Genomic DNA, 14,765 nt, shown 5'->3' with positions numbered 1-14,765 from the left:
ACTACTTTATTCAATTCTACCAAAGTAATGCTTCTATTACTCCACAGAGCAAGTTCTCCAGTGGCTGCATCGGCATGAAAGAGGATCTTCTTTATATATATTCACAACATATTTACAAGATTCTTTTTCATTAATTGTAATGGTATTCATTTCAATAATAAATAAGTGAAAATATATTGACTCAAGTAAGAAAACCAAGCTACCAAGTTTCTAAAGACAAAAAAAAAAAAAAAAAAAATTCTCTGCGCCAGTTGCCAGCTGAGTCCTCCTCCACCCAACCCTGTGGGACACCTACAATAGCCCCGCCCCCCTCCCCGCCCATCTGTACTCTTCAGTCGACCGCCACTCACTCCAACGCACACATCAGTTCACGGGACGAAGAGAAAAATAAAAATAACCAAAAAAAAAAAAAAAAAAAAAACTTAAACAAAATGTGCTCGTGTTTGGGGTTTCGTCGGTGAAGTCCCTCGGGGAAGCAGTCTTAAAGAGCCCCCCCTGGTGGGCAGCTGGTGGAAGACCCCGTGGCAGTTTTTTTTTTGTGTGTGTGTGTGTGGATGGGGGAGGGCAGGGGTTTGAACACAGGTAGGCGAGGAAGGAGGTGAGGGATGAGAGGGGGTTTGGAGGGTGCCAGGCGCAGCACAAGGAGGGTCTTCGTTCCGGTTCCCGCCCTCTGCTCCCCCCCGCGAACCCGCTACGGCTCACCGGTGGCTTCCTCCTCTCGTCTCAGGAGAGGGATGGGGGTTGTAGACTAGGTCGTCCTTTTGGCGTTAAGCCTGGAGCGAGCGCGTCAGTTCGTAAAGGCATTTGGCGAGCGTGGTGGAAACCTCCATGTTACTTAGCGCGAGCACAGAGAGGTGCGTCTCATGCCTCTTTACCAACCTGAGAGACAAAGGAAGAGAGACGTGGGTCAAAATAAAACACTGATACACTCATAAAATGCACTCCTCTGACGCAATTTATTAAACATTTAAGCTTCACAAAAGGTGGTATTTGCATTATACTGTCAGGTGTTTTTTATTCTGTCCATTCTGATGTAATTTTTATGAAATCTTCCTGGTCACAAGACAAAGGAACAAACAGCAACAAAACCAGGGAGTTCACTCATAACTCCTCACAGCCAGAGGGACACTTACATGCGACCACAGTCAGAGTGCTTGGCGATGTTCTTTAACGTTAAGGCAGCAGTTAGTCGTATGTGTTTGGTCACTGGTCCCTCTTTCTCATCCTAGTAGAGGAAAAAACAAAACAAGAAATTAATTCATGAATTCCACTTTTATAGATGACAGATGTTCAGTGGGAGTGGCAACTGAACACACATTTTCCTGGACAAAATTTCAAAACTTTTTCATGACTTTTCAAGGACTCAATAGAATTTCCAAAAACTTTGAAGGATTTTACAAATTTCATGACTTTTCCAGGTTCTCCATGACAGTGAGAACTCTGACAGGTAAGACAAAGGCTGAATTTCCATTTGTATAGTTGTGATAGTGACATGGCAACAAGATGAGTGTTCTAACACAAGCAGGCGTTCTTCACAGTAGCAAATGTCATATTATGCAGATGATGGGTGTTTTAAACCGGCAGAAAACGTGCCAGTATATGTACAGTCTAATGAAGATTTATAAGATTTTTTTTTTTGCAAATTCCAGCCTAATGAAGAGCTGGAAAGTTCCAAATTCTTTCCCCCAGCATTTCAAGTCAATCCTGAGCCTGTGTTTGAACCATGAGGCGAAGGAAACAGTGGGATTTAAAAGCTTCCAAGCAGCTTACGTCCACCTTCGCCAACCAGAAGCTTTATAAGTCATACAAAAGTGTGTGTGTGTGTGTGCGTGTGTGTGTGTGAGAAAGAGTTTTGAGAAAATCTTGGAGAAATTAGGTAATGGTCAGCCTTCTTCTACTCACAGTGAAGTCCCTGAAGACCAGATTTCGAGAGCCTCTGCGAAGGGCCATGAGAGCTGCGCTCGGATGATTCACGATTGCTTTCGGTGCTCGCTGTGTCGGAGTACTGCCTGCCGCTGGCGGAGTCCTTTATAAAACATCAAGCATACACGCAATACATTATTGTCATGCATCAAATAGCACCATAAGTACTCTGTTTTTCCACAGAAACTGTAATGCTATATTTTTGATTAGGTTCCCAACAAGGGAAATTCCAGTGTATCTACCATTTAAATTACATAGAGTTTAAATATCCACGCACTGGATCCAAATTAAATCAACCAGTCAATGCTAAAGAAATTGAGTAAAGCACAAAGAGGAATACAGTGTAATCATGTATGAAGATTAATAAAGAAAGGTGTATGTACTGGGAAGAAGTCTGATTGGGACTTTGCGCCTGCTGCTCCTCTAGTTTGAGTCCAGCCAGCAAAGCCTCTCGAGAACAGTGCTTATCCTGCAAAAGAAAAGATTGGAAACTATTAGACAAATCTTGTACAGTTATTTCATTGTTACAATTTTATGTCGAGGTGATAATGGCACAAAAACACTGAGCAAAAATTGAGAGTCCCTGTACGACCAGTCTTTTCACTACCAGCCACAGAGAAGGTGGAGGGAGTCTTACCTGTAGATGTGTGATGAAGGACAGTCTCTGCCGGGGAAAAGGTTCACATCCCTCCCACTGACAGTGGCCTCCATATACACCTTTTCCTCCATGTTGCGTCGCTGCGTGGTAAAACACCTGAGACGGCGTTTCAAACCACCTAGAGGAGAAACAAGAGCAAATCAGCAGAAGCTCAACGATGGCTCAGCTAAAGGTGACTATGAACGTCTGTCTCTGACACGTACCGTTTACAGGACTGCCACAGACACTTGAAGTTCTGCCCTGCTTTCCTGCTCTGCTCTGGTGGTGCTGCGGGGGTTTGCTGTGCTGGGAGGCGAGGGCTGTGGTTACCCCCAGGTGCAGGCTGGGATACAGGTGGAGGGGACGGGGTAACTGTAGGCTGTGGGAAAAAATATGAATATAAAATAAATGGAGACACCATCAAGTGATAACCCTCATTCCATATTAAGATATTGAAGATATTCACCATTACTGACACATACCAACCTTTATCAGACCACCTTGGAGTGGACAATTATTAAACATTATTGGGTTTGATTGTATATAACTTGGAGTGGAAATTTAATCTCCTTGTTTGCTGTTTCTTTAATACTTGAATATAATGTGTACAAATGCTAGAAGGTTGGACCAAGTCACTGTTTTGCAAGTCACAAGAAGGACTAAAGTCTTTGCACTCAAGTCCTAAATCAAGACAAGCAAGTCTTAAGTCCTAAACTTTATGTTTCGAGACCTAAACAAGTCGCTCTTCAATAAATTAATTCCATTTTTTAAAAGTAATGATAAATTGAATATACAAAAATCATAATTGCCTTCTGAAATTTGTATTTATTTGTTTAAAAATTGAAAAGAAAAAGAGAGCTGATTCAGGCTTGTGTGAGGGCATATAGTATTTTCAAGTCAAAAGACTCAAGTCCAACAGAAGGCACGAGTCATTCGTGTTTAAGTCCAAGTTGAGTTGCAAGTAATTTTTGATTTAGTCAAGTTGACTCAAAAGTCCTCAAATTTCTGACCTCAGTCCAAGTCACGTGACTCGAGTCCACACGTCTGAAAAATGTTTTTTCAAGCTGAAAAAAGAAAAGTAAAGTGTGTGTATGGAAATGTAGAAATTGTAATATTGATGTAAACTAAATAAAATTAAGTTTAAAAAAAAAAAAAGAAAGAATCACAAGCAGTTTTACATATTCACCAGCTGCAGTTGTAATTTTCCCCAAACACAACTTGTTGGCTGAGATGTAACCCAGGCCTGTCTCTTGGCAGAAGTTGTTCTCTCAGCTGCTTTGCTATAGGAGGTGGGTATCAGTGAATGCCACATGGTCTTAACTGGCCTCACCTTCTTAACCTCCAAACATTAACTCTGAAGTGATATGCAATGGGTGCATATTTGTTGTTGAGGATGATTTTGGAAAAATGATTTTTACTAGGCTGTTTTAGCTCTTAAGAGTCAGGCTTTATCGCAGATGAATGATTGTAAAACTAACTTTGCAGAAGGAGTAATTGCCTCCTGCTGATTCACACACATAACTTTCTCCAGGATTTTCAGTTGGGGAAAAAGGCAACCCATCTCCAGTGTAACACCACCAACCTTGCAAAATTTTTATCATTTGACACATTGGTTTTCAGTCTGATGATTCATACACACTGCGTCATAACATTCAGGATTGGCACGCAAACAAAAAAGATAAATGTCTGTGCTTAAATGCCAATAGCCCATTGTGGCTTTTGTTGCTGTATTTTTGACAGCCCCTCAACAGGTTTAGCTTCACTCTGCTCCACAGCCAAAGACCTTAGCAACTCATTAAGACAGAGAGAGGCACTGAGTGGAGAGAGCAAAGAGATGTGCTCTTTCTTAGTGAAAAAATCTGAGGGCGTAGTATCCTGTATCGTGTTATGTGTGAACTGCAAGTCAAATGATAGCTGTATCTCAACTAAGACCGCAGAACAAGAACACAACTACTGCTATAGATAAATGTATCAAATAAATGCTACATTTTGCAAAGTTTTACCTCTACAAAAGGCATTTTGAAGTATGCAGGAAAATAAATATGAATAAAGGATAGAAAGAAGAAAGAAAGTTTTGGCTATACTGGAATGCAGGTTAGTAAAAGGCTTAGCATATGTTTTAGTAATAGATGCCCTCAACCGGTCCACCAGACAGTGAAGGGAACATATACTGTGTTCTGGTGAATGTAAATAAATCGGTTTGTTTATGATGAAAACACCACAGGATACCCTAAACCAAAAACAACTAAGTGGTAAATTAGACGCAGTGGTAACTCACCAGTGTGTCTGTGACAAACATGCTAGACACATTTTGTGACAGACCTGACATTACACTACTAGAAGACACTGATAACTGTGGCTAACTGTGAGACTAACCCTACAGTGACTCACCGTTGAGCCAGCTGCCAGTGTGGGCGAGCAGTTCCTCTGCTGAGTGGCGTTCTCTATTGCTACTTTGGCTACTGTGCTTGGGTCTGTTCCTGCTGGCACCGCCACCATGGTGGCACTGCTGCCGGCGTTGTTGGGGTCACTGATGGTGATGATCCGCACTCCCACTTTATTGGGGATCCCCGAGGGTGCTGCCGCTGTGCTGCGCTCCTCGTTCTCAGCCGGTCTCTTGAGACCTCGAGCCTCGGAGGCCACTCCGTTTGCAGGAGGGGCAGCGAGACTCTGGGAGGTAACAGTGGAGGGGAAGGTGGAATTGGGGAGCAGTTGCTGTCTTAATACAGGCACAGCGTGGCCGGGCCCCAAAGGTCCATTAGTTAATTCCGAGGGAGGCCTGTTGCCTACTGCCTGGGGTCCGTTAGCCAGGCGCTCGGCCTGCTGGGCTTTGGCAGTGTCCTGCTGGGGGGGAGGAGGACTAGGAAGAGGAGGGTCTGACCCGTGACTCTTCTCAGAGGGGCCCACCTCCCCATTCCCCAGGTACTGTTTGGAAGCAATGTGATTTGGAATGTTTTTGTTTAAGTTGCCACCACTGTCACAACGATCAAAGTCACACACCCCGTTGACTAGAGTCTTTTTGGGGTCGGGGTTGCCCTCCAGGGGGGTGTTCAGGCTGGGGGAGAGGGCCTGCTTCCCATTAGCAGGGTGACTCTCCGTAGCCGGGCCATTGAGTGCCCCCTGGCTGTTCCCTGAGTGGTATGGAGGTAGATTAGACTCCATGCACTTCCGACCATTTAGCAGCTTGGCACCTGCCGCAACATCGCCGTTACTGGTTTTACCGTTAGAGTCTCCTTCTGCCAAAGACGAGTTCTCCATCACCTCTATCTTTCTCTCGTGTATGTGCAGCCCCGTGGCGTCTTTAGCCTCCTCCTCCTTTTGACAAATGATCTTGTCTCCTCTGAGGGGAGCTGGCAGTGGTGGTGGCGGCGGCGGTGGTGGTGGTGGTGGTGGTGGTGGTGGTGGAGCTGCCGGGGCGTGGTGGGGCACTGTTGCAGTAGAGAATGGAGGAGGGGGAACTCCCGGAGCCACAGCACCCTGGCTGACAGCAGCAACAGCAGCAGCGGAGGTGGTGAAGCCAGTGTTGGGGACCACGGTGAATGTGACTTGTCCAGCTGCCGTGGGGCCCTGGATGATGGTAGCTGCCCCTGCACTACTCGTGGAAATGAGCTGGCCTGGCACGAGCTGGACCGCCTGGAGGGCTGGGGCTCCTGCAGCAGGGAGCTGACCAGGAACCAGCTGGACATTGAGCTGCTGAGGCTGAGGAGGGGGATTCTGGGTGCTGTAGCTTGTCTGGTAGATGACCTGTGGACTGGGTGCTATCGTGCTGTTGGGAGGGGGCACCTGTGGAGCGGGTAGGATGAGCTTTCCTCCCGGAGTAGAAGGCCCTCGCTTTGGAAGCAGTAGCTGTTTGATCAAGCTGGACTCAGTGGAGGTAGGCTGAGAGGGGGGATTTTGGGAAATTATTTGGAGCTGTGGCTGTTGTTGATGCTGCGGTTGATGCCGTTTCATGGACAGTGTGTGGCTGACAGTTTGATTGGGCTGGACCTGGGTGTTTGAGTGGGAAGTGGGAGGCGGGCAGGGGCTGGAAGCAGCGCCAGGCTGCCCTGCTATCTGAATAGTCTGGGCACCGGGAATGGCGGAGGGGTTGGCAAGAACGATCTGGTGTATGGCAGGGGTGTAGGCTGGGTTCTGCTGGGGGTTGGGACTGACTATTACTACACTCTGCGCCTGCTGTTGAGGCGGAGGCTGCTGGTTGGGAGTGGCTATCGTGGCTGCTGGTCCACCTGACTGGTTTGGCGCTGGTTTGGGGGCGATATTCTGAAATGTGACGCGAGACCCTTGGGAATTGGGCACACCAGCGATACTCAACGCCTGACCACCCCCCACCTGGATGGAAGAAGAGGGTGTCGTTGCCGCAGCAACACACTGAGGCTCCACCTGGGGAGCTCCACCCTGAGCTCCAGTCAGGGGAGGGGTTTGAGGCAGGGCCGGGTGCTGGGGGATGGGAGGACACACACCTTGTACCCTGGCGGTGAGGATGTGGCCCTGTGGTACCTGCTGAAATAGCGTAACAGGCGTCCCCGTGGGGAGCATAGGGGAGTGTTGCTGAGCTGCAGGTGGAGGTGGAAGGGCAGGGTTCTGGGGGCTGTGGTTCAGGGTGGCCGGTGCCGACGTGGGAATCTGGACCACAGGACCAGGTCGGACCTGTTGCTGCTGCTGCTGCTGCTGTGCTGCTGCCAGAGGATTTGGTGGTAACTGTGGAGACACCTGCGGGGTTGCCGGGTGACGGGGAACAGTCGGGTGGCTTGCATGGGGAGGTTCCTGTGCTGTCAAGGCCATGGAGGGGGCGGCACCAGTGGTGCTGAGGCTGGGGCCTGGGACCCGGACAAACTGGGGTGCAAGACTGGGAGGCCCGAGAGGTATGCCTGGTAAAACACAAAAACACAAACACAGAACTGTTTAGATCCTAGATACTTACAAAGAATCTCTTACTTGGCAAACTTTCCCATTAACACTCAAAGAAAAATGAATCAAAGAAGTAAACATGATTAATTCCACTTGTTCTACCTGGAGGTGGGGCCTGAGGGTCTCCAGGAGCTTCGTGTCGGGCTGCTGGAGGTGTTGGAGCTGCCGCCGGATTCTGCTGCTGAGGCTGCTGGTAGTACAGTTGGATGGGCAAGGGGATCGACCGCCGCCGTAGCCCTACCAGGAGAATCTGAACCTGACTGCCTGCCTTGGTCTCCTCTTGCCGCCGCATTGTGTGGTTGGGAAACACAGTCCTGTGGTGGTAGGAGAAGATAAAGGTTTTGTCACAAAGGGACAGATATGCTTTGGTAGAGCTGCTCAACAAGATGAAGGGCAGCAACTGCTGTGTAGCAAAGCAATCTTAGGGTGACAACATAAATGCTATGTGCTGGTGGAACAGAAATACATCAGATGGGGGAGGACTAACCGCAGACATTTGAGGAAGCCGGCGGAGTTCAAGATGTTGCTTCGTCCCATTTTACTGCACGTGGCCAGGTACTCAGAGTACATTTCTGATCGAGACACAGAGCCCTCGGCGTTCGTCTCAAAGTGTGCATTTAGCCTGATGGAGAAACAAACCGCAGAGTGGTTACTATGCAAGCAACAGACACAAGGAGGCATATGAACAAGGAGAATCCTACATTTGTTTTCTCACAAAAGATTATTTATTTGTATTCTTCAGTTAAATGATCAGAATTGACATTCACAGATAAATTAATCTTACCACTGCAGTGTAAATTTTTCCCCGTCTAGTTCAACAATACCAGGAGGTGGCTGAGTGGGTTGAACTGCGACCCTCGTTACTGAAAAGACAAAAAAAACAAAACAAAAACAAAAACATTTAAGGTTTATAAACGTAACTCCTTCTGTATAATTTATTTATCATTGTCCACTCATTTAAAGAACTTCCAGTGTGTAGTACTCCCCAGGCTGTCCACTAGATGACAGCAAAATTTAAAAATAACATTGCAGCCCTGTGGAACACACCATCAGCACAGGGATGACACTTCAAAGCTTAGGCAGGTTTAGTTCCCACCAAGGGTCACCTGTTAATCCACACACTCATGGTACTGCGAGAAGCTCCGAAGGCTGCTTTTATGTCTGCATGTGATTCCTGTGTCTCTGCCCACCATGATATAAGCTGGTAAACCATTAAATATACAGAGATTTAAAATAAATAGGTGTTAATATTCTTGATAGTCTTAGCCCCTAGAAATGTCATTATGTGTTTAGTGCTTTAACGTTTATTAACTTTAATCATCTACATTTTGCCCATCAAACATCAAATATTTAACAGTTGCAAAGTGTTTCATCATAGGCGGGAAAAGGTTCAAATATGGAAAACTGCTCGAGTCAAGCCATCCTTATTAATTAGCCCAAAAGAATTAAGAGATCAGAAAACTGCAAATGCCTTTGTACTGCTGTTTTTCACCATAAAAATTCCAAGCAACTTATTCCAAGTGCCGAAGGAATATCATATGAATGATCAGGAGGTATTTAAGCCAGGACTGGGTACAAAACAAACTAGGCTGGTAAACAACTTGTAGTGCAGTGCTCCAATGGCTCAGCAACAGGTGACTTAGCAACTGTAAGTGAATTAGCTGTTCACTAGCAGAGATTTTTTTGAACGTTACAACAAGCTATAACTTGAGTTCTTTTAGGGTTAATCATAGTGAAGCTGCTCTGTAGTATTTTAACAACACTCAACAAAAAAAGGTCATTTTTACTCTTCTACTAATTCCCCACCTAGCAGGAGGTCAAGTGTATAAACTCTTGTTAAAACAGAAAAAACTGTCACAAGTTTCTAATCAACTAACTCCCTTCAGTGGTCTGAGAGATCACATGTGACGAACAGACACTCACCAGGCGCCGCTGCTCCCTGCACGGCTGCAGGTACCTGCTCTACCAGCTGTGGTCGAACCTCGGCTGCCTGGTCAGCGCTGGCCTGATGCTCGATCAATCGCACCGCCGCTAGGGCGTCAGGTCCAAACGTGTGGAGGTCAACCGATACTAACCGCACTAACAGGTCTGAGCAGGGAGAAGGAGAAAGAAGAAAAACAAGGGTCAAAACAGTCACATTTCAGCAGTACAGCAGATCAAAGAAATGTTTCTATGGAGATAGACGTGTCTTGATATTATTTGTGTGAACAGACTGACAATCCGTGTGTAAATGTGTAATCTGTGAATATTAATCACCTTTAGCAATATTTGAGTAAACTCAAATATTTTGCAAATACAAAATGGATCTACAAATACAAAAAAATCCCAGATAACAAAAAAATCTGAATACATTAAATTAGTTCACAAATAAATGGAAAAAAAAAAAAGTGAGTATATTCCGAACATTTACAATTTTTTTAACAACGTAAATCCAGTTTTTATTTGTGAATGACAGTAGAGGATTCATACCTATGCTACGGTCGACGGAGGCGATCTTGCTGCAGGGAATCTCTCCGAGCTGGGCCAGCAGGTACAGCACCTCCAAAGAGGCCATGAGGAGCATGAGGTCAGGCAGGGTGAGGAGCATTATTACCTCCCTGTACGAGTCCTGGTCCACGTACTCACAGATTAGCACTCCGTTGTCCTCCGCTTTGCTGAGGTTGCCCAGGATTTCCATGGCTAAAGGACACACAGAAAGATACATTTAAAATGCTTCATACAGCTTTCTCACACTAAGAGGTCACCATAATGACCGGGCTGAAAACTCACCTCTCATTTTGAGAAACCTGTCCCTGGACATCAAACATTTGGTGATGGTGTGAAAGATCAGATGAGTTGTCCGAAAGTCAACGGGATCCAGCTGGAGCTACAAGAAGCCAGACAAGATTTATTCAAACATCCATTCCACAAACCAGCATTTATTCTAAATATTAGAACATCCTTCTCAGATTTAAACCCTACGACAATGGGAGTTGACCTGATACTTACTACACTGAACTTAACAAAAGCATGACTATATTTAAAAGCAGCAAGTTGGTCAAAATCCAAACAGTAATTCCATCATGACACTCATGATATGCCTTCTTGGTCACGACATATAAACAACCTTAAGAGATGCTCTGGTAGCATTCGTATTATTTACATTAACAGATAATAAAAGGCTTTGCAGTATCATATCTGTAGAAAGTGTTAGCTGCCCCTAAACCCAACCATCCAATTAATAGCATCAAAGGCTTAACTGATTGTATCAGGGACCCTATGCATACAGTCTCTAAAAATAGATGTGGGCTCATCTACATGCAACACATACCAATAAATGTGATATGGAAATTGAAGCGGGCCCATTTAATATATTCACTGTGACTCCATGGTCTGTCACTACTTCACCAACAGTCTTAATGATATTCATTTTTATATTTAACAGTTTTATTCTTTGCTGCAATTTGAGGGTCTGTCTTCAATGTAGGTCTCCAAGAGCTAAATATATGGTAATTCACCGTGGTCAAATAAATAAGTAAAAATTATTCCGAAAAACAGACTGCTCAGAAGTGACACAACGTGCCATCTGGCAGACATAGACCTCATTTCATAGAAAACTGTAACTATAGCCACAGCCAACTGAGTTAATAACCATACCACTTGGGTGTCCTCGAGACACAGAGCTTCAGTGCTTGATTTAACGTCAGTGTTATGCATAGTTCACATTACACGATTTTCACCGTGATTTTGACGTTGTAGAGGATCTTGAGAGCCACCTTGGGTCGGACGTGAGTCGGCAGATAGTCTGCCACAACGAGTCCTCATGTGTGAACAAGCCGACGAGCAAGTCGCCCCCTCGTCTGCAACTGGGACTGGATATCTGGCATGCTAGAAAACTGGAGAGGTCTGACACGACTGACAAAGAGCATCAGCCAATGAAAGGCGGGATACGTCCCACGTCAGCACGCAGGAGGACGGAAGAAATGTGAACCGCAGGGTTGCCACTTGCCAGGTCCGCTTATTAGCCGCAACTTTGGGCTTGTTTCTACAGTGGAGTTGCTTATTTGGGCTTGCTCTCTAAACGTCACCTTTCTCTATATATATCCGTCCAATAAGTTATTTGAACACTCAAAAGATTACGATAGTCTCCGCGACGCAAAATCAGGGTGAAAATTGTGTAATGTGAACTAGCCTTTACTTCATCATATGGACAAACCACTGCTTAACCTTCCACATGTCCATGTGTCTTTTTTTTTTTTTTACTGTTTAAAATGGGTAAACTCTTATTTTATGGTAGAGCCGCGTGTGGTGTATTGCTTCACTCAGCGCCTCCTTGCCCCGCTGTTGCACTCTCTGTTTATCAAGAGGCTACTGCTGCGGGAGCTGCACTGGGGAACAGTCGGTGAGAGGCTGCCCACACACAGTGACAGGACTAACTGTTAGCATCACACTGCAAATGCTACGTAACAGATTTGAGCCGTTTCAGTGTCAGTTGGAGCCATTAAACAGCTCAGTGTTGGATGGTAGCCGCTGCTGCCACTGTTGGCTTGTGCTAACTGGGCTGACGGTGAACTGACTGGGAAGCAAGCTGCTCTTGACTCTGTCCTAAAGTGCTGCATCTAACCAAAGTAACAGCAGCAACAAAAAGTTTGCTAATTTTTTTTCATGTTAACTTTGACATTATGGTTTAATAGGCTCAATAAATAGGTTCAATAAATTAATGTAAAATTGCACTTTTTTAAAACTTTGTTGGCCAATTTACATTCCGTTAACATTTTTTTTTGTCAAGCATTCAAGTACTCTTATCTAAAATGCCCATCCCAAGCAGACATGCAGGAACAGATCATTAAAATACTAATTCAGCTGATTTTGGAAGAGATGACGCAAGCTTGTAAACTAATCATTTTGTACGCTCAGCAAATCAGAACACTGTCAAAACATCTGATCTGCACAAGCTGAGGCTAAGAGCAGATACACACACAGTTAAATCCACTCTCTATACTTTTGCTCTTTTGTTTTTGGCTTTCAAAAGTCTGGGAAAAAAGGGATCCTCCAAACTCTTCAAATACCAAGCACTGCTTTTGCTACAGCCTAATGCACACCACTTCAAATCCACAGTTTGGCAGAACTGCCTTGTGTACTTACTGTTACTATGCTATGATTGGACAATGGCTGTGCAGGGGAGGGGTCTAGCAAACGTCAATTAAATCTGTTCAGACCACTGACACAAAAAGTGTAATAACGTTTACAAGGTTTTCTTTTTCCTTCGAATTAAACTGGTATCATATATCAACTGAACCGGCCCTTTTTGAGCTCCAATTCAGACTGTTTTAGAGCGGAAATGATGACAGTTTACTGTGTCACAGTAACCTATATTTGGAAACAAATCTTCCTCATCACACTCTTTTTTTTCCTGCATTACTGGACTAACCTAAATCCATATCATCAGTTTTTAAAAAAGGTGCCTGAGAGCCCCAAAACTGTAACACCCGACCCACCTCGGCAGCCACGTTGCCTAACGTGTCAAGTCCAAGCTGTCGGAGTGAGATGAGGTTACAGTGGGCACAGAGCAAAAGGAAGCGCAGGCACGTTCGGTTGGCCGCCAGCAGCTTGACGTTGGCCTCCTCGAAGGAAAGGTTTCGCAGGATAACGGCAATCTGCAGCACCCGCTGGGCCTCCTTGTCACTGATACCCGGGTTCCGCGGTGGGTGGAAGAGGCTGTGCCAGCGCTCCTCACACGATGTACCATCTGCAAAGACGACAGAGCGGGAACTATTATTTATCGGTTTTGTTTGTCATGTGTATTGCAGGTGCAGGTGCATCTCTTATTTATTCACTCTTTTTATTCCATGTGATCTTTGCTTTTACTTATTAAAAATCTTTTATAGAGGGAATGTTAAATACTAAGGTTGATCTTCAAATACAAAGAACAAAAATGGGTTAAAAACTGCTAAACAAAATGCGTGCCACTTCTCTCTCACTGGTATTACATGAGTAAAAATGAAAAGGAAGTCACAGTAAACAAAGCAAAGCACACTTGTTCATGTCATGGCACTTTGAGTGTCAATAAATAACAGTAGGAGCATACAGGGGTGTACCCTTTTATTGCTTTCTGTGGCTTTAAGCACCAAGCGTGTTTACCTTGTGCTGGGCTGTTCTTGTCCCAGATCAGCTCCCTGACTTCAACGTCCTCCACCACCTCCTTCCAGAACTGCAGGAGAACAGCAGCTGTTAGCAGTGTGTTTGAACACATAATTCACTTGTAGATAAATTAATAATCAAAATTGATTCAGCAGAGCCAGAGGTTATCGTCTTCTTTATTCCATGCATTTTCTTCCCTTGTCAAAACCTGGTGCCTACACTACCCAGAGTACAACTCAACTGCTAACAGGGGAAGCTATGAAAGTCATCAAAGTAAGAGGGTCTTGGAGCAGCAGATCTAGTACAGGAATGTTAGTTATAGGGACAAGAATTACAGAGATTAAATACATTTATTTACAGATGGGTCACAGGATCCACTAACAGAGGCAACAGGGGCAGTGGTGTGTGATTCCCAGTCACCACACTGGGATCTGTCAGAGAATGACAGATTATTTGTGTGTGTGTGTGTGCTGTTGAGTTATTTGCAGTTCTGTTAGCATTAGAGTGGGCGGAGGATGTGATATCAAGTAAAATACTCATGTGTAGTGACTCAGTGGCAGTGCTGTCAAGCATTTAAACAGGATCAGCCAGAAACCATCAAGACCTAGTATGGCTAATACTGTTTACTAATACAAGGTTAGGCAGTCAGGGGAAAGAGACAGCGTTCATGTGGGTACCAGCACAGGAATCCCAGGAAATGAGACAGCAGACAAATAAGCGAAGGAGGTGATCAAGACAGAATATGTACATGTTCAACATAAAGCAGGAAGGCCAGTGTTTGCGGCCGCCTAGAGAAAAGGCAGTGCACCCAGCACTCTGACTTTTTGGTGCAGCTACTCGGAGCGCTTCTTGTTGCAACTTTCTCAGAAAGGCTCTTGTGTCGTCACTGCCACTTCTTTTTCAGGCAACCAGTCATATGTTAGATGGGGCAGGACTCGTCATGGTGAGTGTTATCCTGTTGTCACCATACACATTATAAGTTTGTTGTTAGCTGTATAGTCAATCCTCTAGCAACGTATGTTAAAGGGACAGTTCACCCCAAAATCAAAAAGACATATTTTTCCTCTTACTTGTGGTGCTGTTTATCAGTCTAGATTGTTTTGGTGCGAGTTGCTGAGTGTTGGAGATATCGGCTGTAGAGATGTCTGCCTTCTCTCCGATGTTATGGAACGAGATA

At 45.1% G+C, this 14,765-nt stretch overlaps 1 protein-coding gene across 2 annotated transcripts in view; it reads right to left on the bottom strand.

Moving 5' to 3' along the window:
- arid2 (AT rich interactive domain 2 (ARID, RFX-like)) overlaps window positions 1-14,765 on the bottom strand; it is a 42,365-nt gene that overhangs the window by 786 nt on the left and 26,814 nt on the right. The window contains exons 7-21 of one of the 2 annotated variants that reach the window (XM_050036172.1): window positions 13,589-13,658; window positions 12,946-13,196; window positions 10,238-10,334; window positions 9,938-10,147; window positions 9,392-9,556; window positions 8,253-8,331; window positions 7,956-8,090; window positions 7,571-7,782; window positions 4,952-7,428; window positions 2,785-2,939; window positions 2,561-2,699; window positions 2,307-2,392; window positions 1,903-2,026; window positions 1,134-1,225; window positions 1-879 (exon numbers count right to left, since the gene is read on the bottom strand). The exon at window positions 1-879 is cut by the window's left edge and continues 786 nt beyond it. In XM_050036172.1, coding sequence (XP_049892129.1) covers window positions 768-879; window positions 1,134-1,225; window positions 1,903-2,026; window positions 2,307-2,392; window positions 2,561-2,699; window positions 2,785-2,939; window positions 4,952-7,428; window positions 7,571-7,782; window positions 7,956-8,090; window positions 8,253-8,331; window positions 9,392-9,556; window positions 9,938-10,147; window positions 10,238-10,334; window positions 12,946-13,196; window positions 13,589-13,658 — 4,404 coding nt within the window. In that variant the 3' untranslated portion in view covers window positions 1-767. The remainder of the gene's footprint in view (window positions 880-1,133; window positions 1,226-1,902; window positions 2,027-2,306; window positions 2,393-2,560; window positions 2,700-2,784; window positions 2,940-4,951; window positions 7,429-7,570; window positions 7,783-7,955; window positions 8,091-8,252; window positions 8,332-9,391; window positions 9,557-9,937; window positions 10,148-10,237; window positions 10,335-12,945; window positions 13,197-13,588; window positions 13,659-14,765) is intronic. The other variant, XM_050036171.1, reaches the window with a different exon arrangement.

The sequence above is a fragment of the Epinephelus moara genome, chromosome 23 (assembly GCF_006386435.1).
Source record: "Epinephelus moara isolate mb chromosome 23, YSFRI_EMoa_1.0, whole genome shotgun sequence".
NCBI lineage: Eukaryota > Metazoa > Chordata > Actinopteri > Perciformes > Serranidae > Epinephelus > Epinephelus moara.
This window is presented reverse-complemented; position numbering and strand designations above follow the sequence as displayed.